Source organism: Acartia tonsa, chromosome 3, assembly GCF_053477335.1.
Source record: "Acartia tonsa isolate MP-2025a chromosome 3, ASM5347733v1, whole genome shotgun sequence".
NCBI classification, from domain to species: domain Eukaryota; kingdom Metazoa; phylum Arthropoda; class Copepoda; order Calanoida; family Acartiidae; genus Acartia; species Acartia tonsa.
The window spans coordinates 20,334,390-20,361,522 of NC_137262.1; the positions used below are offsets into that span (position 1 = coordinate 20,334,390).

General features: G+C 36.3%; 4 protein-coding genes and 1 long non-coding RNA gene across 6 annotated transcripts in view; 4 read left to right on the forward strand and 1 right to left on the reverse strand.

Annotated features, from left to right (window-relative positions):
* Positions 1–27,133, forward strand: part of LOC145313603 (iripin-3-like) — a 423,989-nt gene that overhangs the window by 345,114 nt on the left and 51,742 nt on the right. The window lies entirely within an intron of this gene.
* LOC145313609 (mitochondrial import inner membrane translocase subunit Tim8-like) overlaps positions 1–27,133 on the forward strand; it is a 131,067-nt gene that overhangs the window by 14,013 nt on the left and 89,921 nt on the right. The window lies entirely within an intron of this gene.
* On the reverse strand, positions 9,737–19,032 carry LOC145315145 (uncharacterized). Its single transcript, XM_080155191.1, has 12 exons — positions 19,007–19,032; positions 16,423–16,532; positions 15,876–15,933; positions 15,167–15,243; positions 14,644–14,745; positions 14,231–14,299; positions 13,996–14,086; positions 13,621–13,692; positions 13,067–13,198; positions 11,312–11,439; positions 11,092–11,161; positions 9,737–10,842 (listed from the first exon to the last, which is right to left on the reverse strand). Exons 1-12 carry the CDS (start codon positions 19,012–19,014, stop codon positions 10,767–10,769), a joined length of 993 nt encoding a protein of 330 aa, XP_080011317.1. The 5' UTR covers positions 19,015–19,032; the 3' UTR covers positions 9,737–10,766.
* Positions 21,066–21,888, forward strand: LOC145314793 (uncharacterized). The gene is made up of 3 exons (XM_080154873.1): positions 21,066–21,121; positions 21,352–21,417; positions 21,652–21,888. The coding sequence occupies exons 1-3, from the start codon at positions 21,098–21,100 to the stop codon at positions 21,886–21,888; spliced, it is 327 nt and encodes a 108-aa protein (XP_080010999.1). The 5' UTR covers positions 21,066–21,097.
* LOC145315146 (uncharacterized) lies at positions 22,106–23,498 on the forward strand. The gene is made up of 3 exons (XR_013877959.1): positions 22,106–22,163; positions 22,467–22,539; positions 23,298–23,498. It is a non-coding gene; the product is annotated as an uncharacterized LOC145315146 (long non-coding RNA).

Here is a 27,133-nt window from a genome sequence, read left to right on the forward strand (position 1 = left end):
ACGTTGTATTGAAAATCCCCCCTCCCAAAAAAAAAACGAAACATGTTGCAAGCATATCCAATATTGTTTATGCAATGTGTCGCTTGCGTATTGATATGTATTAAACAAGGACAAGGGATGGTTAATCAAGAGGAAAAATATTTCAAATATACAATACGCTGATTTTCGACAAATTTCAAAGTTTTATGACAAAGCAAATAGATTGTCAGCATATAGTTCAACAACTTTACCTGGGTTTAAGAGATAGAGTAGACATAGAATGTAAGCAAGATCTGCAATTCCAATACATGATGTACATACTGAGACAAAACAATAGAAATAAATTAGACCTTATGGTTGATGTTATCCTTTTTTCTTCTTCATTATTCTTTACTCTTACTTATTACATTTTCTAAATTTCATCCTCATAAGCATACATATGTGGTAGCGGCCGCGGTTTATCAGCCGCTTCCCAAGTTCGGGTATTACGGTAGTGTGAACAGACGTGGACAAGTATAATTATAGAGAAGCTGGGCTTCTCTATGTATCACCAAATAACAAACAGAATTTAATTGGGTGTTACTTTATTCAGAGTCTAAAGGTTACTAATTTATAATACAACAAATAGTCAATACATGGATTGGAATAATTAATACTAAATCAGAGGTTATATATTTATATGCATACGATAAACAAAATAGGCAATAATTATCCCCCATCCCTGAAAAGGGGTGGGAACCAAGCAAATCAGATTAACTACAATAGGCTTGTAAAAACTATAAATACTTTTAATGCATGGGGGAGGGGTCAAGAGTACCCATCCCCCTACTCGCAGGAGGTCCCTCGGGCCTCCTACAAGACGGGAGCAGGGTTGCCATAAAACCATGGCCTAGGGTTGCCGAATACCACAACTCTCCCCTCGGAAGGCTAGGGGGCAGGTTACTGCGCCGCCAGACTTCCGACAGTGGTTGAGGGGATCGGCGTTCTTTGTGCAACAAGGGGGTTGTAAGGACAGTTATTTACAAGGGTTAACTAATCAATGGAATCCTAGTGGTGGTTGGTAGGCACTCAAGGTTGATGAGCTCCCAGCATTGGGTAGAAGGTAGAGGCCGGCTTCTGCTGGGTCCGTAGCTCGGTGCCAGTGGATGCCAGGCCACCATGGGGCACGGCCGCTGCGGGGCCGGTCAGCAACGGGGCATTCTGGTGAGCAGTGGCAGCGGCTGGGGCGCTGGCTACAAGGTTAACCGTCTTGGTGGCAGCCTGGCCTCCCAAGGGGCCACGGGGGTTTCCACTGATATTTCCAGAGTTAGGCCCAGGCTTGCCTGGGCGATCATTTCCGCTATCAGACGATTTCATGGACACCATTTCCTCGGCCATTTCCCGGCCAATGGGGATGGCGTCCCAGTCTACCGAGAAGTCTCGAGATTTGGTGTGGTTGGCCCTGGCCCTAGCCAAGGCCCGGCGGTAGAGAGCTGGGTGGTACAGGAACACTTGGGACATCACATTGAGGGCGGCACGCACACCTCCTTGTGCTGCTGCCAGGGAGATAATTGCCAGGTCACCCAGTAGCTTGAGGATCAACAGCAACAGACACAGTATGGCTGCGCCATCTCCCCATTCATGGATAGCCTGTCGGAAGCCAGCCCAGAGGTCCAGAGATTCCTCCCCTTCCTCCGCCAGTCTGTCTATGTTGTAGGATATGATTCCGTGATCTCCTGTGGCCGCGCAGCTTCCCAGGAGCCGTACAAGAGGCCGGTCAGCATGGCGGCCTTGTATGGGAACGACAGTAACTGCTGCCAATCATTCAGTTCGGCCTTGGAATACAATCCTCCCGAGCTAAAGTCATCCAAGGGTTTGGTCAGCAGTTGTTTGGGCATCTCCAGCGGGGGCGGCCTCTTCTTAGGGGCTGGAGTCAGCTCTATCCACCCCTCCTCGGCGTGCACGGTTAAGGGGTAGGTGGAGGAACAGGGAATCTTGGTGGCGTGGTTGCTGTACACCTTCATAATGGCGTCTACGAAGCCGGTGGGCTCGACCGGCACCTTGTCCCAGCACTCATTGCTCTCCCGCACCACATACTTGTTTTGTTGGCAGGTAAGCTGGAACAACACATCTCCCCTCAAGATGGAGAACGTGCTCCCCTGGACGCGCACCAAGTGCGCCGGGTCCAGTTGCTGGAGCTTCCAGCAGTTGGCAGCTACCTCTTCTGCAGCTGCACTCCACATCTTGGTCTCCAGTGTGAACCCGATGTAGGCCGCGTGTATCTGGGCCTGGAGGGGGACATCCACGTCCCTGGCCGACACCCTGGGCAGCAGTGCCGCGGCCGGGTCAGCCGCCACGAACAGTGCCGGGTGGTTGGTGGCATGGGCTTCAAAGTCGCAGTTCACTATAGAGATGGGTGTAGTCATGTTGATGAAGAATTGTGCTTGATGGTCAACCAAGAATGCATCCATCACCAGGCTAGGCTGAAGGCTGTGGATCAACCTCAAGGGGCAATCCCTTCCCAGGTGGTCCCACATATACGTGGCCTCTCCGGTAATGCAGGACAGCTCTGACTGGGGACAGGACAGGGTCAGATGGTCGGACTGGGACTCCACCCGGCCGTCCTCCACCACATAGGTCTTCTCCTTGACTAGCAGCCTCCTCTCCTGGAGTACCAGCTCATTGCGGTACAGCTGGCCTTCAAAGTGTACATCCTCTCCTTCACAACCCACACCCTCGGGGCTGTTTACCAGCGCCCCCACCATATCTAGGGTGAAAAACAGGGGGTGGTTCAGCTGAAATGTCAATGGCTTTGTTTTGCCTGGCAGGGTGTAGACTCGGTTCCGGGCTAGGTCCCAGCAGGTTTCCGGGTCAATCTTGGTTGGCCGCATAAGGGTGGGGACCGATGTCAACTTCAGGTGGCCCCAGACGCCACACCAAAAGGTCCACTGGGACACCGTGAGCTGGCAGCTGTATCCAGCAGTCTCCCGGATCTTGACCTGCTGCAGGATGTGTGCTTCATGGCCCAAGGGCACTTCCTGGTGCAGCGGCTCCTGGCTACACATCCGATCCTTGTTGAAAGCTGTGACATGAGTGGGGTTGGTACAGTCCCACCCTGTCAGGACGTAGCTGGCGGTGGGCCACACAGCGGCCAGCAGTAGGCCCCACAGGACCATCCACCAGTGGGAGCACCGGCCGGACGGCCACCATCCCATCACTCGCAGCTGCGGGCTCTCGGCGGCTGGGTTCTTGTCTCTGGCCACAGCAGTTCCCTTGGGAGGGAGCCTGGTTGTCTGTTCCTGGCTAGCTACTATTTTCCATTTAGGGTTATCCCTAGATGCCCGGGGCTTCCCTATACCTTCCCCAATGACAGACTGACAGGCAACCGGCGCCTGGTGGGGCGCCGGCTCCCCTAGCTTCAAGGTAGCCATTCCCTCCTCAAGTGCATGCCCAATGGCATGGGGCTCTAGTGCGGGTGGCACAGGCTCGCCCTGTCTTACATCCCTCCCCAGCCCTAGGAACTCAGGTGCAGATGGCACAGACGAGTTCTGATACCCACAAATCTCAATTTCCCCAGCCTCTGGTGCAGGGGGCACAGGCAAGGCTTGGGGGGCACAAAATGTTTGATACAATATATTTACTAATTCTAAATTATCCTGACTCAGTTGAGGGTGAGGAACAGCTGGACGGCCAAGGGGCGGACACTCTCTGCTGGCTGGGGGCTCGGTCCAGCTGGGGGTGATGGCTGTCACCCCCTCATCCACGGCTGCGGGCTTGTCCCTGGGGTCAGGTCTCTCAGTGGCGGCGACGGGGGTCGCCCCATACCACATCCTGGGGGTGCTGGGCCACACCTCTTGTCCCTCACAGGCGGCGGCGACGGTTGTCATCCCGTACATCATCTCGGCGGCGCCGGATAGCGCCTCTCGTCTCTCCCAGTTGGCAGCGGCGAGGGTCGCCCCGTACGTCGTCTTGGTGGCGCTGGGTAGCGCCTCTTGTCTCTTGTTGAGGGTGATGGAGGTCACCTCCCACCTCGGGGGGCTCGGCTTGGCAGGCATCATCATGTGGAGGCCCAGTGGCAGCGGTCGCAGGATTTCTGGCTCTGCAATGTTGGTTGGCTGCACATACTCTGGCCCCATCTGGTTTAGGCGGAATCCCAGGCCTACCAGGTTGGGCTCAGCCGCTCCTCCCAGCACGTTGATTCTCGCTGGGATGGTTCCAAACTGCGGCATACCCTCCTGGTGGCCCGCAGTGCTGGGGGTGGCGACCTGCTGGGGCGCTGCCGGTGGTGCACCTCCCTCCATATGGGCTACCTGAGAGCGGGGCTTGCCAGGGGCAGCAGCCTTGCCCGCTGTGCACCTCCTACCCGCCACCTGGTCCCAATCAGCCTTGCAGTCGGCCGCCATGTGGCCTGTGTAGTGGCAGCATTTACACCTGGCAGGCTGGTCACGGCGGATCTGAGGGGGGCGCTCGTCGTGGCTGGCCTCCTGGGGGGTAGGACACTCCCTGGCTCGGTGGCCTCTTCCCTGGCACCGGTAGCAGCGACCAGGCGCCTTGGATGCGTCCTCAGGTGTGACCTTCCCCATCTGGTGGAGGCCTGGAGCAAGAGCACCAATCTCCATGGGCTCAGAAGTGTCATAGTTGGGCAACTGGACGCTAGCCGAGCCGGTAAGACCGGCAGTTGCGTCCACCAGGCACACTCCCTCCTTCAGCTGCTTGGTTACCATGGTCACGGTAAACATGGCTTGGCGCGTGTAATCAGGGACTGAGGTAACCTCGTGCCCCATCATGATGCGTTTCACGTTGGCGTTGTGGATCCCTCGGTTCAGTTCATCTATGAGGAGTTCCAGGTCCTCATGGCTGTAGGCCTCCCTATAGAGGGCGCACTTAGTGGAGATGTAGGCCTGGATAGGCTCCGTTGAGTGCTGCCTGTAATCCCGGAAGGCTTGCTTCAAGGTCTGGGATTTATAGGCTGGCCTGAACAACATCTCGCACTTGGCCTTGACTTGGTCGTAGGTCAGGGCCTGGCCTGCCTTCCCAAATAGATGTGAGGCCATCTCAGCCGCCTGCCCCGCCAGGGATAGTAGGAGGGCGTTGCGGCAGTTCAGCGTATCATGAACGGGTACTCTGTAGGCGGACCATGCCATCTCGAGACGCCTTATGTGGGAGTTCCAGGACTGCTTGGGCGGCCCCCTGTACTCCGGCAGGTTACTCAGCATCAGCTTGCGGTACTCAGCTGGGGCTGGCTGGGGGTCATCCTGGAGCCAGCCCTGGGGCTGCTTTCCTCCCTGAGCTTGTGGTTGCTCCATACGGCCAAAAGTTCAGCGCCGTGTCACAAATTGAAGCAAAGGCTACTAGTTGTTTTCACTTAAGCTCTCAAGCACTACACCAACAATCAATACCTTTATCACTTGGTTGATAGTTGGGAACACTGATATAATTATATATATATGTTGATAGATTTTCTCACTAGTCACTCAGCTTTGAGGTAGGCTGGCAGAGCTAGGAAGATGTTGAGGGACTGAGCTGATGTCAGGAACTGATTTAGTTTTCTTTCTATCACACTGTAGATAGGGGGTGGAGCTTTGCAATTCCTTGTTATCTATCCTTTGTGTGCTATAGAGTCGCTCCCCTCCTTGGTGTGTGTGTGTGTGCAATACCCCTTCACAACGCGCTCATACACTGTTTGAGCACGCACGCACAGGTAAAAACTCCCGCTTACCCCTCAACTAGCTCTCTCATTGGTCCGATTTATGCCTTTTGTCCGACAGATTTCGTTGCGTTCCGAGCTTCTCCGCGCAGACCGTGCGATGTGCTCCGTTTCCCGGTCTCTCTCTCTGCACGATGGACGGAGATATCTGAGTGTGGGGAGAAGGGGGAACGCGTGAGGGGACGGGGTAATTCCGCCCTTCCCCAGCAGGGGGGGAGGGTGCCGCGGGGTTCAGGTGACTAGGTTATGAGAAATAGGCGGGCTTCTTCTTAATCCTTGGCTTATCAAAATGTCACATTGGATTATATTCACTTTAATTTATGGGGGTCCCTCCCCTTCTGTCGGGGTAGGGGGCGGTGTATTTGTAGTGTTGCAGGGTTGTGGCTCCAATTTTAACAATGCATTGTTATCTCGCACCTGGGTTCTATTTTCGGCTTATCAAGAGTCCAGGCAATTGTTTACCAGTCCCTGCCCTAAATCTTTTGTTTGTCTCTCACACCAAGGTGACAATACATAAATCCGATAAAATATCTGCTTTTCTCAGTGGGCGGCTGCGCTGTAGCCTCCCGGGATACTCAAGCTAGCGTAGTTTTTCTCTTACTTATACACTATACTTGTAGCTTCATTCACAGTTCGCAGCTATTTGGCTTGCTTCAGCCAGTCAGTGGGCTTGTTTCAGCTGATTAATGGGCATGTTTCAGCCGTCTACAGTTACTTGGCCTGCTTCAGCCAGTCAGCGGCATGTTTCAGCCGGTTCACACACAATTCTCCGTTAGATTTCGCCGCTCTCCGTGGTTCTCTGTTAGATTTCGCCGCTCTCCGCGGTTTTCCGTTAGATTTCGCTGCTCTCCGCAGCTCTGATTTCGCCGCTCTCCGCGGTGTTCCGTTAGATTTTGCTGCTCTCCGCAGCTCTGGAGGCCCACTTGGTCTCCTTCTGCTCGTCTTCTGCGGGCTGGATACTATTACCCAGGGCAGGTTACTAAGGTTCTCACTTCCACAACTGCCGGATATAGAGTTAGACACTGCTATCCAGTGTGGGTAATTCAGGTTGCTTCGCGGTTGCTTGTGTCAGTTTTGCCAGTTTACTGCTGGGAGTACCTTAGTCTCAGCTGCACATCTGCTCTACACTTGTGTTTGCCGTAACCTCGCAGCTGTCACCAAAAGTTGTGGTAGCGGACGCGGTTTATCAGCCGCTTCCCAAGTTCGGGTATTACGGCAGTGTGAACAGACGTGGACAAGTATAATTATAGAGAAGCTGGGCTTCTCTATGTATCACCAAATAACAAACAGAATTTAATTGGGTGTTACTTTATTCAGAGTCTAAAGGTTACTAATTTATAATACAACAAATAGTCAATACATGGATTGGAATAATTAATACTAAATCAGAGGTTATATATTTATATGCATACGATAAACAAAATAGGCAATAATTATCCCCCATCCCTGAAAAGGGGTGGGGAACCAAGCAAATCAGATTAACTACAATAGGCTTGTCAAAACTATAAATACTTTTAATGCATGGGGGAGGGGTCAAGGGTACCCATCCCCCTACTCGCGGGAGGTCCCTCGGGCCTCCTACAAGTCGGGAGCAGGGTTGCCATAAAACCATGGCCTAGGGTTGCCGAATACCACAACTCTCCCCTCGGAAGGCTAGGGGGCAGGTTACTGCGCCGCCAGACTTCCCACAGTGGTTGAGGGCCTCGGCGTTCTTTGTGCAACAAGGGGGTTGTAAGGACAGTTATTTACAAGGGTTAACTAATCAGGGTTGCCATAAAACCATGGCCTAGGGTTGCCGAATACCACACATACATTCACTATATTCAATTTTAACATGAATGAAGGTATCTGCTAATATGTTAATAATAATGACTATTTTTCCAGCTACAGCTTATTTTTCCTTTTCTCGTTCTCTTTTATTTTTTTTTCAACACAAACTTCCCTAATTTTAGGCCTTCATTATTATTTCTTTCCTCCTTATTTACTGTCATTTGTATATTTCGCAACCATTTTTCTTAATTTGTATTTTTCTTTTTTTTCTACGCATTTACCTATTTGTTGTGGGTGCTAACATTTACGCAACTAACAAACATAAATTTATTTAGAACATTGTTTTAAAAAGACTCTCTATCCCTATGTATTCCTGAATTTTCTACATACTCGCTGTCTTTCAACTAAAGGTAATAAAATTAAAACATTCCTTTGATTAAACTTTCAAACTTTTACAATCTCTGCTCCAAGCTTTAGTTAGCACAAAACTTATGTATATAAATAGGTGAGCTTTAGAATACTAGCGATTTCGCCCCTAGTACCACTTTTATTTTAAAGCAACAAAAAAGGGTGAACATTTTAGGGGGGGGGGCAATTTATTCTTTTTTCATACCCAAATCTTTTTTTTAGAAAGAAGAGAAAGGGCATTTTCTATTGCAGATCCAAGGGGGGTTGACGAACCAGTCTTCGAAATGGCCTATAACTTTATGGAGAGAAAGAAGATATTAACAAGGATGACAACATCCATAAGTAGCGAAGCTCAAAAATTATGGATAGACATCTGGGAAAAATAGAGTATGTTATAAAAAAAACTTCAATAATAAAAATAAAAAATCACAGAACCTTTTAAAAATAATAATGATGATCTTTTGAAGCATTAAGCTAATAATAAAAACGGTAAAATCAAAATTCGTTTTAGTATCCAAACCAATAGTAAGTCTTTAGAAAAAAAATATGTAGAATAATGACTATTTTAATCACTAAAAATTCCACCCGTTTATTTAAACAGGAGTTAAGAAAATCACAAAAACTTTAAAAACTAGAAATCGATCTAGCACCCCAACCAATAAGGGTGTCGTAATAAAACTTGATGGAAATATGTAGAGTTTAAACTTATTCAATCCCTGAAAATTTCAGCTGTCTATCTTGTAAAAGGATCGAAAAAATCATGAAAACCTAAAAATCTAGGAATCGATCTAGCACCCCAACCAATAAAGGCATCTTCATAAAACTTGATGGAAATATGTAGAATTTAGATTTATTTGATCCCTAAAAATTCCAGCCGTTCATCTTGAACAGGAAATGAGAAAATGGCAAAAACGTAAAAATCTAGGAATCGATCCAGCACCCCAATTAATAGACAGACGGACAAAACAGTGTATAGATTAGATGCGCATATGTCATAGTAATCTTCACTAAAAATTTCAGCTGTCTATCTCTAAAAAGAAACTGACTGAAAGACGGACGGACAGACAAAGTAAATTATAGAGTAGCTTCGCTACTAAAAAGAAATAGTAAAGTAGTAGCGAGATTTTGCTAAGAAAGAAATGTTATTATAAAAGTTTAGTAATAAAATTTGGATATTACCAACTGTATGTATATCAAGGCTTGATAGCAGCTTATTTGTTAAAGCGGCTCTTCTGCGGATTGCTGAATTCCTAGCAGCTGCGGTCGTCATTTTGCCTTTCAGCCACAATTCAAAATTAATACAGTGGCTAAAGGAAGACGGTTGAATGCCCGCTGTACTTGGCAATGTCAGCAGCTTTGAATGTGTTTGTAAGTGCCAAACCCTAGTATATGTATGTCGTATGTTGTGCAATTTTTAGAAACTTTCCCTTTACAGGTTTCAGTTTTATGTTTATTATGCATACTGTGAAACTTTCTTCATTAAATAATTGTCTTTTCATAATTAATACAATATGACAAATGAATCTGTATTTATAAAGGTAAGATAATTAGATCACTTTGAGTTGACTTTGAGACTATTGTTAAGATGTCACAAATCAATATCAATAATTTAAGGATATCAAAAAGAGTGTGAGGGTTGTTAGTTTTACCCCCCCCCCCCCCATCTTCCAAAGAATTTGGGTATGTTCCCAAAATCTCTAAAACCTATTAGATTACTTAATTGGAGCTTTACGACATGGATTAAAGCTTTTACATAGTACCCAAATCAATGCCTCTCCCCACCCTGCCCCACTATAATCAATCTTTTATCCCTATAACTTCATATAGGTAAGATGGAGAATAGCTATGCGACCCAATAATACGAAAAATTCTAATTAATTTAGAAAGATAAGAGAAGATTAAAATCACTTTATTTCATGTCAAATATAACAATTCTATACATGTAGGGATATGTTAATATAAAAATAAATTATATTCTGTTAATATTAAAGTGTGTTATTAATAAATATTATATTCTAAAATCATCAAGAATAATTATGTTATAAGTAGCGCGGCTCTTACAAACAAATTTTTTTCTTAAACGCTATTCTAGGGGGGGGGGTGTTCAACTCCTACCCTTATAGTTTTTTGCCTTTCCTTTTAATTTTGTAAAGGTATGGTTACAAAATTTTATACATAGAGTTTCCCTATATAACTGAACAAAATTAGAATATTTTATCTTGACCTAAATGTGAATATATCTAAAATATAAATCTATTTCAACATGAAATGTAAAGAAAACCTCTTCTTTTAGATGGATATTTCATGTTTGGATTTTTAAAGGTAAAAAATCTTAATGTTATGAATATAGACACAATTGTTTAAAATTCACAAAAAATCTAACATTTGAATAATAATTTAATAATTAGTAAGTTAGGGTTATTTAAGGTAAAGTAAGCGTGCTCAACATTTCAGCACTCGCGAAGCTTAAAACCCAAACTTAATTTAGTTAGTCGCTGAAGTAACCCATGGTTGTAATACCAAACATATTTTTTTTCATGACAAATTTTCAATGTCCAATCAAAAAGCTAAATTATATGTTGAAATGAGCTCTTTATTTGACAAAAAAAAAGATTAGAGAACTTGGTAATATTGCGAATTATTATAAATAATTTATAAATATGTTTATATAATTGATTAAAGGGTCTTTGAAAAATATAGAGCGACTAAAATAAACTTTTAAATTTTAAGAAAATATCTTAGTTAATGTAACTAACACTGAACTTCTCCTCTTTTGTTTTTCAAAATGCTAAAAAATTATATTAAAATTCTATATCCAAGTTGTAAAATAGAAAAGTAATTTAGTCGCTTTGTTATATTTGTAATCATCTATAAACTAAACATTAACATATACAGTTCAATTTGAGGCTAATTAACAAGATTGTTATGAATCAGAATGTTCAATCTTCAGAACGGCAGGCTCTTCCAAAATTTCTTCATTGTTATTATTGTTCTTTAAACTGAAATACATAAAAAGGATATTGATTGTACCAAAGGATTGAGCCTCTATGGCAATTTTTAATAGACAATTTACTATTTTACAGTCAGATTTTTTAATATTTTTTCCCTTGCTATTAGATACTTTTAACTAAAGAAATATATATAATTTTAAGAATTCGCTAAATGTCTAAAAATTTGCAGACAAGCTGATGTTAGTTTTGGGTAAGTTTTAGGCCTTTTGAAAAAGAAAAAGGCCTAAATATTTTTACCTATTAGATTTGTATTGAATGTCCACTGTTGAATTATGAAGTCCAATATCATGGAAATATGTCTTCACTTCTGAAATAAACATCAAAATATGGATAATGTTAAAATGTTTTACTTTTTAACAAAAGAAATTATTTTTTTAAGATAGATAATATGAATAATTGTAAATAATAAACTTTGATTTAGTTATAATGTATTTTGATTGATATAATAGTTATTTACCATTCAAAAGATTCATGTGGTTGTTTTGAAACTCAAAGCTCTTTTCTTTTGGCAACTGTTGTTCTTGTTGGCAGATTATATTTTTGTTTGGCAACACTGATTCAAGCTCACAGCTTACAACATGATCTCTAAAAAATATGATATCATTATTTACACGAAAAGTCTGTTCTTTAAAGCTTAGTCTTCATCACTGTGTTTAAAGGTTATTAGTATGTGTCTATAAGAATGATGTGTAGTAAGTTTTTCTTAAATATACACCAACATAAGTAAGTTAATCTATATACATTTTGATATGATTTAATCATTTTATAAATATTTTTAAGAGGTAAATTCTTTTTATTTTATCTTTTTTAAACTCTACATTCAATTAAAACCATTTACTCTCTTTTAGGTTCTTTTTTGTAAACTAAAACCTTTAGAAATAAATATTTGTCACAAACTTACACAACGTTTTTTAGAATTATGAAATATTATTTTATTTATGAAACACAAACCTAGAATTAACATAATTAAAAAGTTTTGCATCAAATTACATATTTCCCCAAATAGTTAACATTCATTACTTTGCTATATTGCATTCCCTTCTGAATAAAAACTTACAACATTTTTGGATGGAAAGAATAAAATTAATTTGAAATTAAAATTCATGGGGGTTGAGTTATACAAGTTTTTGGTAGCGAGACTTTTCTTTGATTACGTCACAATCAACAATTAAAAACTAAATATATTTTTATTTTTTAATTTCACTTTAACTTACTTTATTTACAATTAAATATGAAATAATAGTATGCTAAATTAGACTCTTAAAAAGATAAGTTTTTTATTTATTTTAGTCACAGTATTTATATCTAAACTGCTTTATAACTTTATAAAAATTTTGTAAATTTATGGATACAAGAGAGGAGCAAAAAATTTAGATCTGTAAGCTCGTCTTTTATGAATAATATATTCCTTGTTTAATCTATTTCATGGAATTATAATTGGAAACACTGTCAATTAAAACTTTTTAAATGTTGATTTAGAATATTTTTATGGATTAAAAATAGATTAATAAAGAAAAATATTTAAAAATGTTGAATCATAGGAATTTCAAAACTATATAACTCACGTCCTTTAATTTCCCTCCGAAATTAATTTCATCCCAATTTTACTTTGAGAAAACAATCCACTTTCAAATCTAGTATGTATCTTTGTTATTTTAGTTTCCCTCAAAGTGCAGAGTCGAGCACAGAAACCACCACTGCACCGGCCATTACTTTGGAATAAATTAAAAATAAGGCCGGGAAAGTATTTTTTTGTTTTTTTTCACTTTTGTTTAAGTTAGGGTACATTAGGTACTAAGAAGTCCAACAGGGTTAGGGTAATGCAGGCATAGACCCTATAGGGTTAGGAATTGGGAACCTTCAGACTCATTTTAATTAATTCAAAAATTATAGAGGGGGATTTAGTGCCCAATAGGCATTTGTGAGGGATAGCTCCCCCCCCCCCAAAAAAAAAAAAAAATAAAAAGCTATGCTTTTCCTTTAAAAATAGTTATTTATCAGATAATTACCTTACTTATTTTTTAAAAATCTAAATTCGTACAAAGTTTATAGATGTTTGGCGTGTAGGCAAAAGTTTTAACAAAGTATTAAAAGTTAATTATTTGTAAATTTGTAATTGCATTCAAATTAATAAAAGAGTTTTAATTCAAACAAACTATATTTAGATTTCTTTGAACAATAGCAAATAGTCCTTTAGTCATGAATTTTTTACCTTCCATTAAGAGTCCAAACATTCAACTCTACAACATTTGTAATAGATTTAAATTTGTTGATGATATCTTCTCTGATATTATCAACATCAAATCCGTCAGGTACACAGTTCATCAAAATTGTTGTAGATCTCCTGAAATAATAAAAAAATCTTTTTAAAAATCCACAGCAAATTCACTCTACTGGCTATGTTGTTATTTGCCTTTCTGTTGGAATGTAATAATTTCTATATTATTTGGATACCGTATCCAAAACCCAAGTAAAAGGTAATGTTTTGTCTCTAAGACAGCAAACCCTCTGATCATATTAGTTTAAACCAGTAGCGTTCGTAGAGGGGGTGTCAACACCTCCCTAAAACGAGTTATTAGGAAAACTGCCTATTCTATTTTTTATTCCCTAAAGTTTTTACACTTCATAATACCTAATTTTAATGTCTAAAAATTTATTAAGTGTTTAGGCTAAAACCATAACGAATCACTACGAAAAGTAAAGGAAACACTACCGTTAAATATTCACTAAAATCTTTGACTTTGAATTGTTAAAAAAAAAGTTTACCTTAACAAGGGCCAGGTACTGCAACTTATTATTAAAACAATTACCAGCGATAACAAAGGGTCCAAATAAAACCTACAATTAATAAATTTATAATTATTTTCTCAACATTTCCTTCAGCTTAATCTCCAAATAAATTAATTTTGTTATTTTTATGCAAATATTACACTGCACTGTTATAAAGATAGATGTTGGAAAATATAAAACTAAATGGTGGAAAAGTCAGTGAACCTAAATTGAGAGTGGTTCCAATAATGGTGTCTAAACAAAAGGTAAGACAAATTGAATAAGTACACCTGTTATGAAATATAATACTTAGAAACGGACCAAACTACATGGGTTACTTATATATATTAGCTTCACTCTTTATTTTCTAACCTGTATTCCCAATCAGAAAGTAAGAAAATAAAAGCACTTGTCAGGACGACCAGACTTCCAAGGGTATCTGCTACAGCATCCAGAAACACTCCTTTACAAGATTTTTGTCAATAAACACAAAAGAAATTGAAGAAAACTTAAAGAATGTATTAAATCAAATCTTATTAAACAAAATAGCAAAAAGAATTTAAATATTTTCATAAACAAAAGTGAAGAATGAAATTAATAATTATACCTGCCATTATCATTTCATTTGAACCAAAGAATATGGATATTCCAATTATATTGAATATGAGTCCGGTACCTAAAGAGAAATATATGTATATTTAAGTGATTAAATAGTTGTCTGTCTGTCTTTCTGTCGGATCATATTTAACTGAGCTTAATCATTTAAAGAGAAACATATATTACATATATGAGATGGAGTGAGGAAAACGAAGCCCTATAAATAAAAACTTTGAATGTTATAGGTAGTGGTAGACAATATAAGAAAGATTATTTTGTCTCTAATTTTCTAAAGACATAAATGGCTATCATCAGAAGAAAATGAATAAACACTTATAATATAATTGATAGTATTTTTTTAATGCTGTAAAGTTGGAGGCATAATAGATTTTCATGAAATGTTTTATCTCCCAAATTACTAACCTCCAGCAATTAAGATAAGTTGTGGATTTTCAAGATGTTGAATAATGAAGAATCTTTTCAGAGCTTGGATAAAAATATTGAAACACAACGCATACAAGAAAACTGAAAATAAATTAAAATTAGCGCTAATTTAAAAACAAAGAATATTACATCATAATTTTATAACTAAAACATATTTGAAGACTAATTCAATACACTAGCGGATGAGCCCCTTTAATTTAGGGGATGAAGGACATTAAAAGGCCTAAAATTGAACAACATTTCTTTGGGTAGCTATAAAATCATTATGTCACCTATGTAAAGCTTACCCAAGCTGCATAAATTAATCAGTTATTATGTTTGAGATATTAACGGACTTTCTAAACTTTACTATTTTATGTATTAAAATTATTTTAGATTTTGACCGTTTATTATCGCAGCAATTACATGGTAAAAATAATCATGATTAAGTAAAAACCAAATTAATCAGACTGTTAATTAGCTATTTTAAATTTTGCCTATTTCACTAATTAACTTATTTTACCTGAATTTGCTAAAGCTCCAACAATTTCTAATCTCGCCCATCCAAATGTATTTATTTTCCATTCTTTAGGACTCATTCTAATAAAAAATCATTAGTACATATAAAAAAGGATTAAAAACGGAGAAGTATAATATATTTTTGAGTCCGCCAGGTTAGCTACTAATAGATTTATTCGTTCTTGTTTTTAAACTGTTTGAAATAAAGTTTTACTCTTGACAACATTTATTGATAATTAAGCAATCATTAATAATTGTTCTTTTCAATCAAACTTTGTCAAGTACAGTTCACAGAACTCATTTATGTGGTTTGGTAATTATTTTCAAATTTTTTCAAGTATGCATACAATTTTAGATATGAACATATGCACCCATATGGGATTGCAACCATTAAATAAAATATGTAGACGATATATGTTAGATAGGTTTGGTTATGTTGGTATAAGCTACTTAGAAAGTCAGGTTTTTTGCGCGGTTTAGGCTCCGCACAGAGGCTAAAGGTGTCAGTGTAAATATTAGGAAATAGTCTAATTTAAACCATTTCAAAAATAATTAAGCTTAATCAAATATGTGTGTAAAGTAAATTACTGATAAATGATTATTCATGTGTATTGTGTATGAATCTTATTCGTATTTCAAATTATCATGAGGCCTGTCAATTACGAGAAAAATATAGTACCAACAATCAGTTGTTTAAGTCATTATGTTCTAACCTGATACATAATAAGGCATTGAGAGCTGCAATTACATCACTCAGCATATGAAAACTATCTAAACAAGATATATTATTATATTCATAATCATTAATACAAATTTTAAATATTAGTTATAAAAAAACGATCTGGCTTCAATATGCTGCAAACGTTTAAATGCCTAATAATGTTCAAAAAAATTAGTATAAAAGTAAATTTATGGTGAAAACGAAAGATTTTGTCAAAAGCATCGAAAATTATAACAAGACTGTTGTCAATTGTTCTAAAAACCCTTTTTGAGGAATTTAATTTAACAAAACTTGTTTCTAAGAATTGATAATACCCAGGAATTTATAGGGATAAGACAATAACCGATAAATTGATGTACAATTACATCCCCAATGATTGATTACCTCTTCTGTAGTTGAAAAGTTTGAACACTCTTCTTAATGAACTAAGGTTCCCAAAGTTGTCAAGCCAACGAATAAGATAAACGTTATTCTAAAAACTTTGGGACTAGTGTAATAAACAGCCCATTGTCCCCTCTCTCTCTCTCCCTATAGATTACCTGCTAATAAAACACTGGAATGTGTTATGTACCCAATTACAAATTCTATGACCATCAGGGTGGAGGTCATGGACATCATACTGATGAGTCGGGCCTGGTTGCTGCATTTCCTGGTTAGACAATAATTATTTAGATAGGTAGCTAGCAATCTAGCTATTTTGATATCTTTCAGAGACATTATACTGATTAGTCAGGCCTTCATTTCTTTATCACTTTAAATTTTATTCTATTTATCTACCAGACTATTCCTTACCCTGCAGGACGATTATGTGTCCAACTTAACCTACCTAGCTACGCTAGACTTATGCAATAAAACAATGACTAAATCATTTATCTATAATACAAAGTAGAACGATGTCTGTCCGTCTGTCTGTCCGTCTGTCCGTCTGTCTGTCCGTCTGAAGCTTAAGATCTCAGTAACCACTGAACCGATTGGGCTATACTCTTCAGGGAATATACCTACTGGTCCTGTGATGGTTTTAAGCTATTTTCTTGGGGGGTGGGACACCCCCAACCCCCCCAAAAAATGAAAAATACCCCCCCCATAAAAAAATTTTTTTTACTTTTTCTTTTTAAATCTAAAATACGAAAAATTAGGTTGATCAAACCTCTTGGGGCAAAGCCCCTAGAGGCTAGGGGCGAAGCCGCTAGTAATCTAAATAGGAACAGTTATAGCTGAAAACTATTCCGAAAACAAACAAGGGAAATACGTCTAAAATAATAATAGGGGAACAGATAAAAAGGTCGTCACTAAACGTTGCCACTCAAAATCATGGAACTTTTACGAATATTTTTAAAAGCGAAGCTTTTATATAATTAGGGTCGGTCCGTCCGTACGTCCGTCCGAGATAGATAGCTTTTATTTGTTAATTTAGGCATGTTAGAATTGTCCTATCGATTTCAAACTTTGCATGATGATTCCTCTTGTAGTTAGGTACGATTTAGAAAGCGTAGCAACTCTATAATCATTACCAGAATGTCCGTACGTCCATTTTAAACATGTTGATTTTTCTACTTTTTTAACAACAAATTTTTATGTGATCTAAATATCCGTTTGATCTGATTTTTGGTATATTGATTCCTAGGACAACAAAGAACAATATTATAAGCGAAGCAACTCTATAATCAAGTCCTAAGAATGTAAGTATGTCCATAAACATTATCCTGTATCAAGCAGTTTTTCAACAAATTTACTTACAATTTTGCTTCGACTATAATACTTTTATATTCTGATTATTCAGTTCAGACACTACACAAGTGTTAATGTCCGATTGTCCTACCGTTTCAGTGATTCGCTTTTATGGATGTTGTCATCCTTTTTTCGTATCAATTCAATTGTTGTTTACAGCTGATAATACATATGAGTACAGGCGCTCGATTTTTTTTTCTATTTATATCTATCTACATATACACATCTATTGCATATTTGTTCTTGGTTAATTTTTTAGTAGCGAAGCTACTCTATAATTCACTTTGTCCGTCCGTCCGTCAGTCAGTCAGTCCGTCAGTCCGTAACGCTATGGGGGAAATGGGATTTACTCAGCTCCTATAAAAGATAGAATTCTGAAATTTTTTGACAACATTCCCATCATTAAGGAGCACAATTGACTATAAAACATCATTGGCGGTCGGACCGATTTTTAGCAGGTTTTAGGCTATTTTTATATTTTTCACATTTTTCTCCATATCTTCAGTGTTTATGGTCCGATTTTCAAAATTTTTTCAGTTACAGACATCAAAATTAAATTTCCCGTCGTTTAAAGAAACAACCATGAAGGCCAGACTGCCATTTTAGCAGGTTTTAGGCTATTTTTATATTTTTCACATTTTCCTCCATATCTTCAGTGTTTATGGTCCTATTTTCAAAATTTTTTCAGTTATAGATATAAAAATTTAATTCCCGTCTTTTAAAGAAAACAACCATGACGACCAGACTGCCTTTTAGCAGGTTTTAGGCTGTTTTTTTATATTCTTAACATTTTTCTCCATATCTTCAGTGTTTATAGTCCGATTTTCAATTTTTTTTCAGTTATAGATATCAAAATTAAATTTCCCGTCTTTTAAAGAAAATAACCATGATGGCCAGACTGTCTTTTTGGCAGGTTTTAGGCTATTTTTATATATTTAACACTTTTCTCCATATCTTCAGTGTATATGGTCTGATTTTCTAAATTTTTTAAGTTAAGGATTTAAAAATAAATTTTTTGTCGTTTTAAGAAAACAACCATGGCGGCCAGACTTCCTTTTATCAGGTTTTTGGCTATTTTATATGTTTTACATATTTCCCCATATCTTTGTTTATTTTGATCCAATTTTCAAACTTTTTTGGGATATCAGTATCAAAATGATTTTTCTCATTGTTATGAACATCTTTAACATAATTTACTTTGACCATCGTCATCATACAAAATAAAACAAGGTTTCATGTTGATTTTATCCAATAAATCTATTCTTGATTTTAGTAAAAACCTTTTAAATCTACTTGTACGTATTCCCATCTACGATTTTTTGTGCTTCGCTACTTATGGATGTTGTCATCCTTGTTTATCTATTTTTGATTCAATTATTTTAATTGCTCACTGACCAGAACATGTCTAAGTTGGTTGCGTCTCCTAGCCGAATATTTGAAAGACTGACGATAAACTCTTTATCTATCTATCTGCATTTCTCTTCTAAGATGCGAATCATCTCTTTAAATCTTCTTTTCTTCCACTTTCGCTTTCATTTATATTTTTTGTTTTCTTTGTGTTTTGATTACTTAGAAGAAAAATTCAAGGACGCCCATGCTTTTTTTATGGAGTGAAGGATAGAATTTTAAAATATTGTCAAACATTTTGGGATCGTAGTTACCCCTTAAACCTCCCCCCTCCTTTTAGATTTCATTGAGTTTATGGTTTCTTTTTATTTGGCTTGCGACATTTTTCAGGTTGTGTATGTACTTTTTTAGATAAAATTGCCTTTCTTACGAATTATATTATGTTATATTTACCAAATTTTGTTAGGCAGAGCTTTATTATGGTAAAATACAAATATTCTTATTCTCTTTCTGTTCTATATAAAGATGAAAATATCTGCGGACCTAACTGTACTAGTTACTTTCAATCTTTCATATTACTTTTGCCTTAATCTTAAAATGCATGTCATTTGTTTCTGTTAATGTTTTTATTTTCTATTTCTTTAAATATTTTTAAAACGCAACCCTTTTACTTGGTAATTGGTATTTTCTCAGTTTACTTTTGGTTAGGTAATACTTTTCCTTTTCTACCAAGAATTTTCAATTCTAAACTTTGATCGTCAATCTTAAGTTTTATTTAGTTTTATTTAGTTTTATTTAAGCATATATTCTAAATCAATCTTCTATGTAAAGTAATTGGATGGTTGTCTGTCCAAGTGAAGAAAATACCAGCAACTTTTTTTAAAATGTTCTTTTATAAAAGATCTTTTGGTGGTTTCCGGCTATATTGTATTGTCTGGCGGATAATCCTTAGAGATTTGGGGGAAAGAAGTTTTACTTTTAAAGAACTAAAATGTAAGAAAAACATTGTAAAGAGTGTAGGCTATATAATTATTGCAGATTAGGCTGCGTAAATACTGAAGTTTTAAAAAAATATTGAAAAGCTATCGGACGGAAGTGCGGACAACTCTAATTATATTATAGCTGCGATACTACAATAAAAATCCCTGTCGTCTTACATTAATATATGATTTGTTTAGTCGATATTTTCAGGGATAATGACTAACATTCAAAAAAAGAGAAAATTCAAAAAAAATTGTGCGAATGTTAAATAATATAATAAACAAACTTTCTAAAAGTTTGATATAAAATGTTGTCTATAACTAAATTAATTCATTATAAATTGTCCTCTTATTTCAAACTTTCTAATATCATTCTAATATTATTTTGTTATAAGAAAAATAATATTTTTCCCTGTCACTAATTTTTCTAGTAAACTCTATTTTATTATGTGTTGACTTTCTTTAGTATTCTGTTTGTTATGATTTAGTTATTACTTACATTTCTTATCTAATTCGGTTAGGGAATGGCCAACTGGTACCCAAAGTTTTATAAAGATGCTCTCGTTCATTGGCTCAATATTGTTAATCTACATATTGGGTAATTTTGTTTATCCTCATTGGTAGTGTACATTAATTTGTCATTAATTATTACACTAATAATTAATGGTTATTTGATTGGCGGAAAATTTCATGGCAAATTAGATGTTTCTAAAGGTGAAATAATTTCAGAAACTATAATGGTATCGTATGACACACCATATCATGCAGTTATTGTATGTGCTAAATATACTGATACAGGAAAATTTTCCTTTTGACCCAATAATTCAATTAATTACAAGGTTTTACAAGAACATGGTTTGATATGTGGTTGATTGAACTAGGATACTTACTAGCTACTAAATGGCTCTCCTTTACATTGTAGCTTCTTATAGATCCTGGGAAGGTTTATAAATATTTTTAGGGAGGGTGTCAACACCTTCCCAAGAGAAATCTATCCCAAAAAAAGACTCTCTGCCTAAAAAATTCTTTTTCCTTTTTAAATTTAAAGTGAAAATTGGTGGGTGTCGACTTCCCCCGTCCCCTCCAGAACAGAATAAAATGAAAAGGGTGATTTTTAAAATCAGGCGAAGACAGGCCCAAGCTCGGAGCTGCCTGGGAGATGGAAATTAGAGAATGTTTACAGGTATGGATACTCAGATATGACTTGTGGAAAAAACTTTGAATAGTTTGTATGTTTTTGTGTATGTAGAGACTTTGTAAAACAGAGAAAGCCTTTTTGTTATTGTATTTAATTTGTGCGTTATAAAAATGTTTTTTTAGTTGCTGTCATTCTATAATAGTAAGCTTTTCTAAATTGACGAGAAAATATTTTTCCACACATGCCATTTCTCTGATATCCCTGCTGTACAACAGGATGAGAAAAGAAAATTAACTGGCCTTCATCTCCTCTTCCCTGGAATACTTGTCTTCTACGTTGAGGTAATAAATATAACATAATAGATATACATTTAGCCATTTGTAACTTTAATATCCCAAATACCAGTTAAGTACACTCACAAAAGAATTTAAAAAGGAGAAAATTGAGTAAAGTTAATTACATACAAAATCTATGCATACATATTTAAAATATCAATGAAAACACATCAAGATTTTAGTCCACTACAAGATATTTGATGTGTCAGTATCTAAGGTAATATATTTATTGTATTATAGGGTTATGAGGATGATTTAAATGAACTTTTTCGTCTGTTGAATAGTTTATGTAATCAAGAAGCATATGGACTCAACAAAGTAAAGATTGTTCATTTTGTTCATAATTTGAGAGCCCCGTATCTGTCAAGCTGGAACTATAAAGTACTGGATGCTAATATCAGGCAAGAAATACAGGGTTATATTTTATCATATACTAATTTCTTCGCCCCTTGCCGGGCGGGGAGGTCAGAACAATAGCCTAATACCTCCCTGGCCATATATTAAAGAATCCCTAAAAACTACAAACCAAACGGATAAGCACTTTCCTAGATCTTTAGCTTCAGACAAAAAAAAAATGAATTTTATTTTTTTGTTAGGGATGTATTCAATTTTATATAAACCTATTTATTATTGTCTACTCCTTCCTTTAAAACAAAGTTATTAAGTACATAACCCTCTAACCCTGATGATTAGAACTGAATCCCTGCAAGGAGATGCCAAAATAGAGTTGGTCAAAATGATAATGTTCATAGGTAAAGATTGATTAATCTTAAAATAGTTATAAATAATTAGGAGGGTTACTGTTTCAACACTAATTAATACAAGGAAGCCTTGTAAAATTATGAATCTTCCTTAAGAAAGAAATATTTTTTGCAGCCTCTACCCCCCTCCCCCCTCCAACGAAACACTGAAAAGGATTTAAAGGCTGAACTTGCTAAACATTGTGATGCAACTACCGTTTCAAATTGAATGTTACATTTATGTAATATTCCATAAGCCAAAGGCCATTTTTGTTTTCAACACATTTTTCACATACTAATTCTATTTGTACATAGTTGGAACTTTGTCAAAGCAACCACCTCTAACTGTTAAGAAGACTATTGAAAATCTTTCAGAAAAACTGTCTAGGTATTTTTTCAACGTCGCTACTCTACAAGTCTTACAGGTGTAAATGGGCCTTTTTTGTTTTTTGTTACATGTCATTATTCAAGAGTATAAAGAAGATATACAGATGGTTCATTTTGCTGCTTCCAGACATTTTAAAAAGAAATTAAAAATACCTTATAAACATATAAACATCGTCTTGCCATGTCAAAATAGAACAATTGAAAATTAAGTTTTACCACTTTTATATATTTATTCTAAAAATTTCAAACATTATTGGCCTAATAAAAAATCGGATCTACTGCAGTTCACGGTAAAATATTGCTGGTAACGCAATTTTCTAAAAATCTATGAATTTTAAAGGCTGAACGTACAGATCATGCCCGCACACTGTTTTAAGCGGCATAAGAAGGCCTACAAATAATCTGGAATAACCATAAATCAATAATTCATAATTATCTCACAGTGCAGGGAAATGCGCGAAAAAGACCTATTTTACGCCCTTTTTCTTCAGTGAAGCTTTCCCTGTGCATCATTGGTTCTTGGCTATTCCAGATTATTTGTAGGCCTTCTTATGCGGCTTAAAATGGTGTGCGGGTATGATCTGTATGTTCAGCAGTTTGGCAGCTAGCAGCCTTTAAAATTCATAGATTTTTGGAAAATTGCGATACCAGCAATATTTTACCGTGAACTGCAGTAGATCCAAAAAATCTATTTGGATGTACCTGCTGTTAGCTGGATATTGCTTCGCTTCATATTATCATAAGCATATTTTTTTCAAGATACATACCTGATATGTCCACAATGGAGTCAATATTACGAGATGGTTGTCTGATGGACCCATACGAGTACATACAGCTTGTCCTTAATCAGAGAGGGGTTACGCTAGATTCTGAGGTCGTATGGCCAATACCTGAAATCATTTTTAAATTCTAAATTTTTAAACATAATTGACTTAAATTGAAACAACAAAGTGAATTAAAGAGCAGATGTTCGATTTGTTATAAATCAAATAAATAGATTAACAGAAATCACAAAACCGTTCACATTATTTTTTAAAAGCGAAGCTTTTCTATAATTAGGGTCGGTCCGTCCGTACGTCCGTCCGTCCGTCACGGATAGCTTTTTTCGTTAATTTAGACATGTTAGAATTGTCCTATCGATTTCAAATTTTGCATGGTGATTCCTTTAGTAGTTAGGTACGATTTAGAAAGCGTAGCAACTCCATAATCATTACCAAAATGTCCGTGCGTCCATTTTAAACATGTTGATTTTTTACTTTTTTAAATAGCTTTTTTCGTTAATTTAGGCTTGTTAGAATTGTCCTATCGATTTCAAATTTTGCATGGTGATACCTGTAATAGCTAGGTACGAGTTAGAAAGCGTAGCAACTTTATAATCATTACCAGAATGTCCGTACGTCCAATTTAAACATGTTGATTTTTTTACATTTTTAACAACAAATTTGCATGTGACCTAATTATCCGATTGGTCTGATTTTTGGTATACTGATTCCTGGGAAAACAAAGTACAATATTATAAGCGAATCAACTCTATAATCAAGTCCTAAAAATGTAAGTATGTCCATAATCATTATCCTGTATCAAGCAGTTTTTCAACAAATTTACTTACAATTTTTCTTTGACTCTTATACATTCGCATTCTGATTATTCAGTTCTGACATTATACAAGTTTTAATGTCCGTTTGTCCTACCGTTTCAGAGCTTCGCTTTTATGGATGTTGTCATCCTTGTTACATTTATTAATATTTATACTTTTGTAGCATGACGAACAGACTGACAATTTTATTCTGTTTGGTCATTGTCATAGTGAGAAAATCACAATTCCCTTGTTGCGTTATGACCATTTAAATCTGAATCATTATAATTTTAGCGCAAGATTAATTTAATTCAAATTTTAAGGAAATAGTTTTCTGTTAACACTTGGAATCCGAGTTTATTTTGGATTCATTAAATTCTTTACTCAGCTTTGTTATTTCATTTACAATAAACTTTTTTATTACATTGTTCTTTTATTTCACAGTTTTAGATGGAAAGGATATAAAACAGAATGCAATTAAATTTTTAATAAAATTTATCAATACAAGTATGACAACATCCATAAAAGCGAAGCACTGAAACGGTAGGACAAACGGACATTAACATTTGTATAGTGTCAGACTCAGAACTGAATAATCATAATATAAATGTATAAGAGTCGAAGCAAAATTGTAAGTAAATTTGTTGAAAAACTGCTGGATACAGGATAATGTTTGTGGACATACTTACATTTTTAAGACTTGATTATAGAGTTGCTTCGCTTATAACATTATACTTTGTTGTCCCAGGAATTGATATACCAAAAATCAGATCAATCGGATGATTAGATCACATGTAAATTTGTTGCTAAAAAAGTAAAAAATCGACATGTTTAAAATGGACATACGGACATTCTGGTAATGATTATCGAGTTGCTATGCTTTCTAAATCGTACCTAACTAATAAAGGAATCACCATGCTTCGCTTTTAATAAAACATGTAGACTTTTAACTCATGAATTTTAGATAATATAAACAACTGAATATTGATAATATTTTAAAAAGACCATATTGGTGAATTTTAGAAAATTTTCCATGAAAAAAAGTTTTCTTGTGTAAGACTGATTGCAACATAAATAGGACGTTTAATGAGTTAAAGTTTCTAATTTCTAATCTTTCATCAAGGCCTACACGTACACAAATATATACTTTTTAAAGTGATCAAGTTTTGGTAAAGTTTAATTTCTTATAATTTGGTAGGTTGACCAATGTGGTATATAATTAAACATATCTTGGAGAAAAGTACACCTGTAAGGATATAGAGAAACCCGCACATTTCACTAGTTTACTTGATGCCTAGGTAGTTAGTTAGTTCTGTATTTTACGGTATTGATAGCTTTTGACAGCTTGATCAATCCCAGAATCTGAGTTTCATGATTTAAAAAAATCAGTGGATTTTTTGGCACACCTCATTTCTAAATGAACTGAATTTGTTGGGGGGCTGATTGAACTAACTTTCCGTGCTTGAAACTTTTTAAGGGCAACTTTTCCACAACCTCCCTTTTATCTGGGATACAGGGATAGAACCATTATAGATCAATCTTTCCCTTTGTAATTCTTTTCTTTATAATTCTTTTCTTTTTATAATTTATCAACCTTGTTTAGGATAAGGGAAAGCAGATTAAATTTAACGTCCATGTCCTATACCTCCCTCCTTGCCTTTTACTCACTTGTTTAGTTATGGCCACTAAGGACTAGATTAAACCATATACCTAAATTGTTAGGATGTAATATTAATAATAAAACTGACAATCGTTCTGAAGGCAGTTTCTCTAAAATACACCATTGACCACTGTGTTTCAAACTCAAAAATTCCGTATCTCTACGACATATTGAAAATCCACTCATCTATTGTGATTAAATAATGTGTTAACTGTATGTAGATCGTAACAAATAAAGTAACAAAAGATATTCAAGATCCGAACTAAAATGATATTGGCCAAATTTCTGTAAAATTTCTTAGGGTAGCCAACGAGTAAAATTTTACTTACATATTCATTTATATATCCGTGAAATGATAAGAAAAGCCTAACTTCTAGGCTAGCCAAGTACAATTTTTAGGATTTAACCCAATCAATAATTGAGATGTATGTAAGTATGTACATGTAGGCCTTTCAAATCTTAATATGTAAGCATCCAAAATCCTAACTAAAATTCGAGATTGTATAATAAATTGGTTATGTAACATTTAACAAATACTTTCAGAAAATAAAAAATATAAAGTCTAAAGCTTACCTGAAAATTGTAACATATCCTTGATTTATTCTCCAATTGAAATTAATTTAGTTCCTTTTAAAAATACTTACAAAATAATATATTATGTCTTGAAAAGGATCGGTTTAGATAGGAGTAAAAGATACGTTTAAGATTTTAATTTGTAATTATTTTAAAATCTTAATATTGTTAATTACTTTTTAAAAAATTATAATTTAAAGAATGATATGTATACACTGTAAAAAAAGGTTTTTTTTTATCCCAAAGGTATTAAAATCAACTGGCGGTGATTTCTTTAAAAAACTTTTGCCCAATTAAATCAGTTTGCCTCACTAAAATTTTAGTGCGGCAAAATTATCCCCTCTAGTGGGGCAAAAGTTTTTTAAGAATTCACCTCGGGTGTCTCTGTGTCGCTTAAGATCTCGCATACCGATGGACTGATATACAGTGTTTTTTTTTTATGAGCACTTTTTTGAAAGCAATTTTACCCCACTTATAGTTATCAGAATTTAATGATTAATAGCTTATTTTCTTCGTTTTTTAAGGGAAATTATGAAACAACAAAAAAAATTACAGTTTTTGTTGAAAAAGTACAGTAAAGTTGAAAATTAAAAAACTTAGGTGTCAACATCTAAAAATGGTTTTAGCGCATTTTTCTTATGCTCAAATAATCAACCTTTTGCAAGAATGGCTGCTAAACACTTCAAAGTTGAGATATAGAGCTAAAAATGTATACAGATACTATTAGGGACATGTACTAGAACATATCAAAGTTTGAAGGTCATATCTCAACCAGGGAGGGAGTAC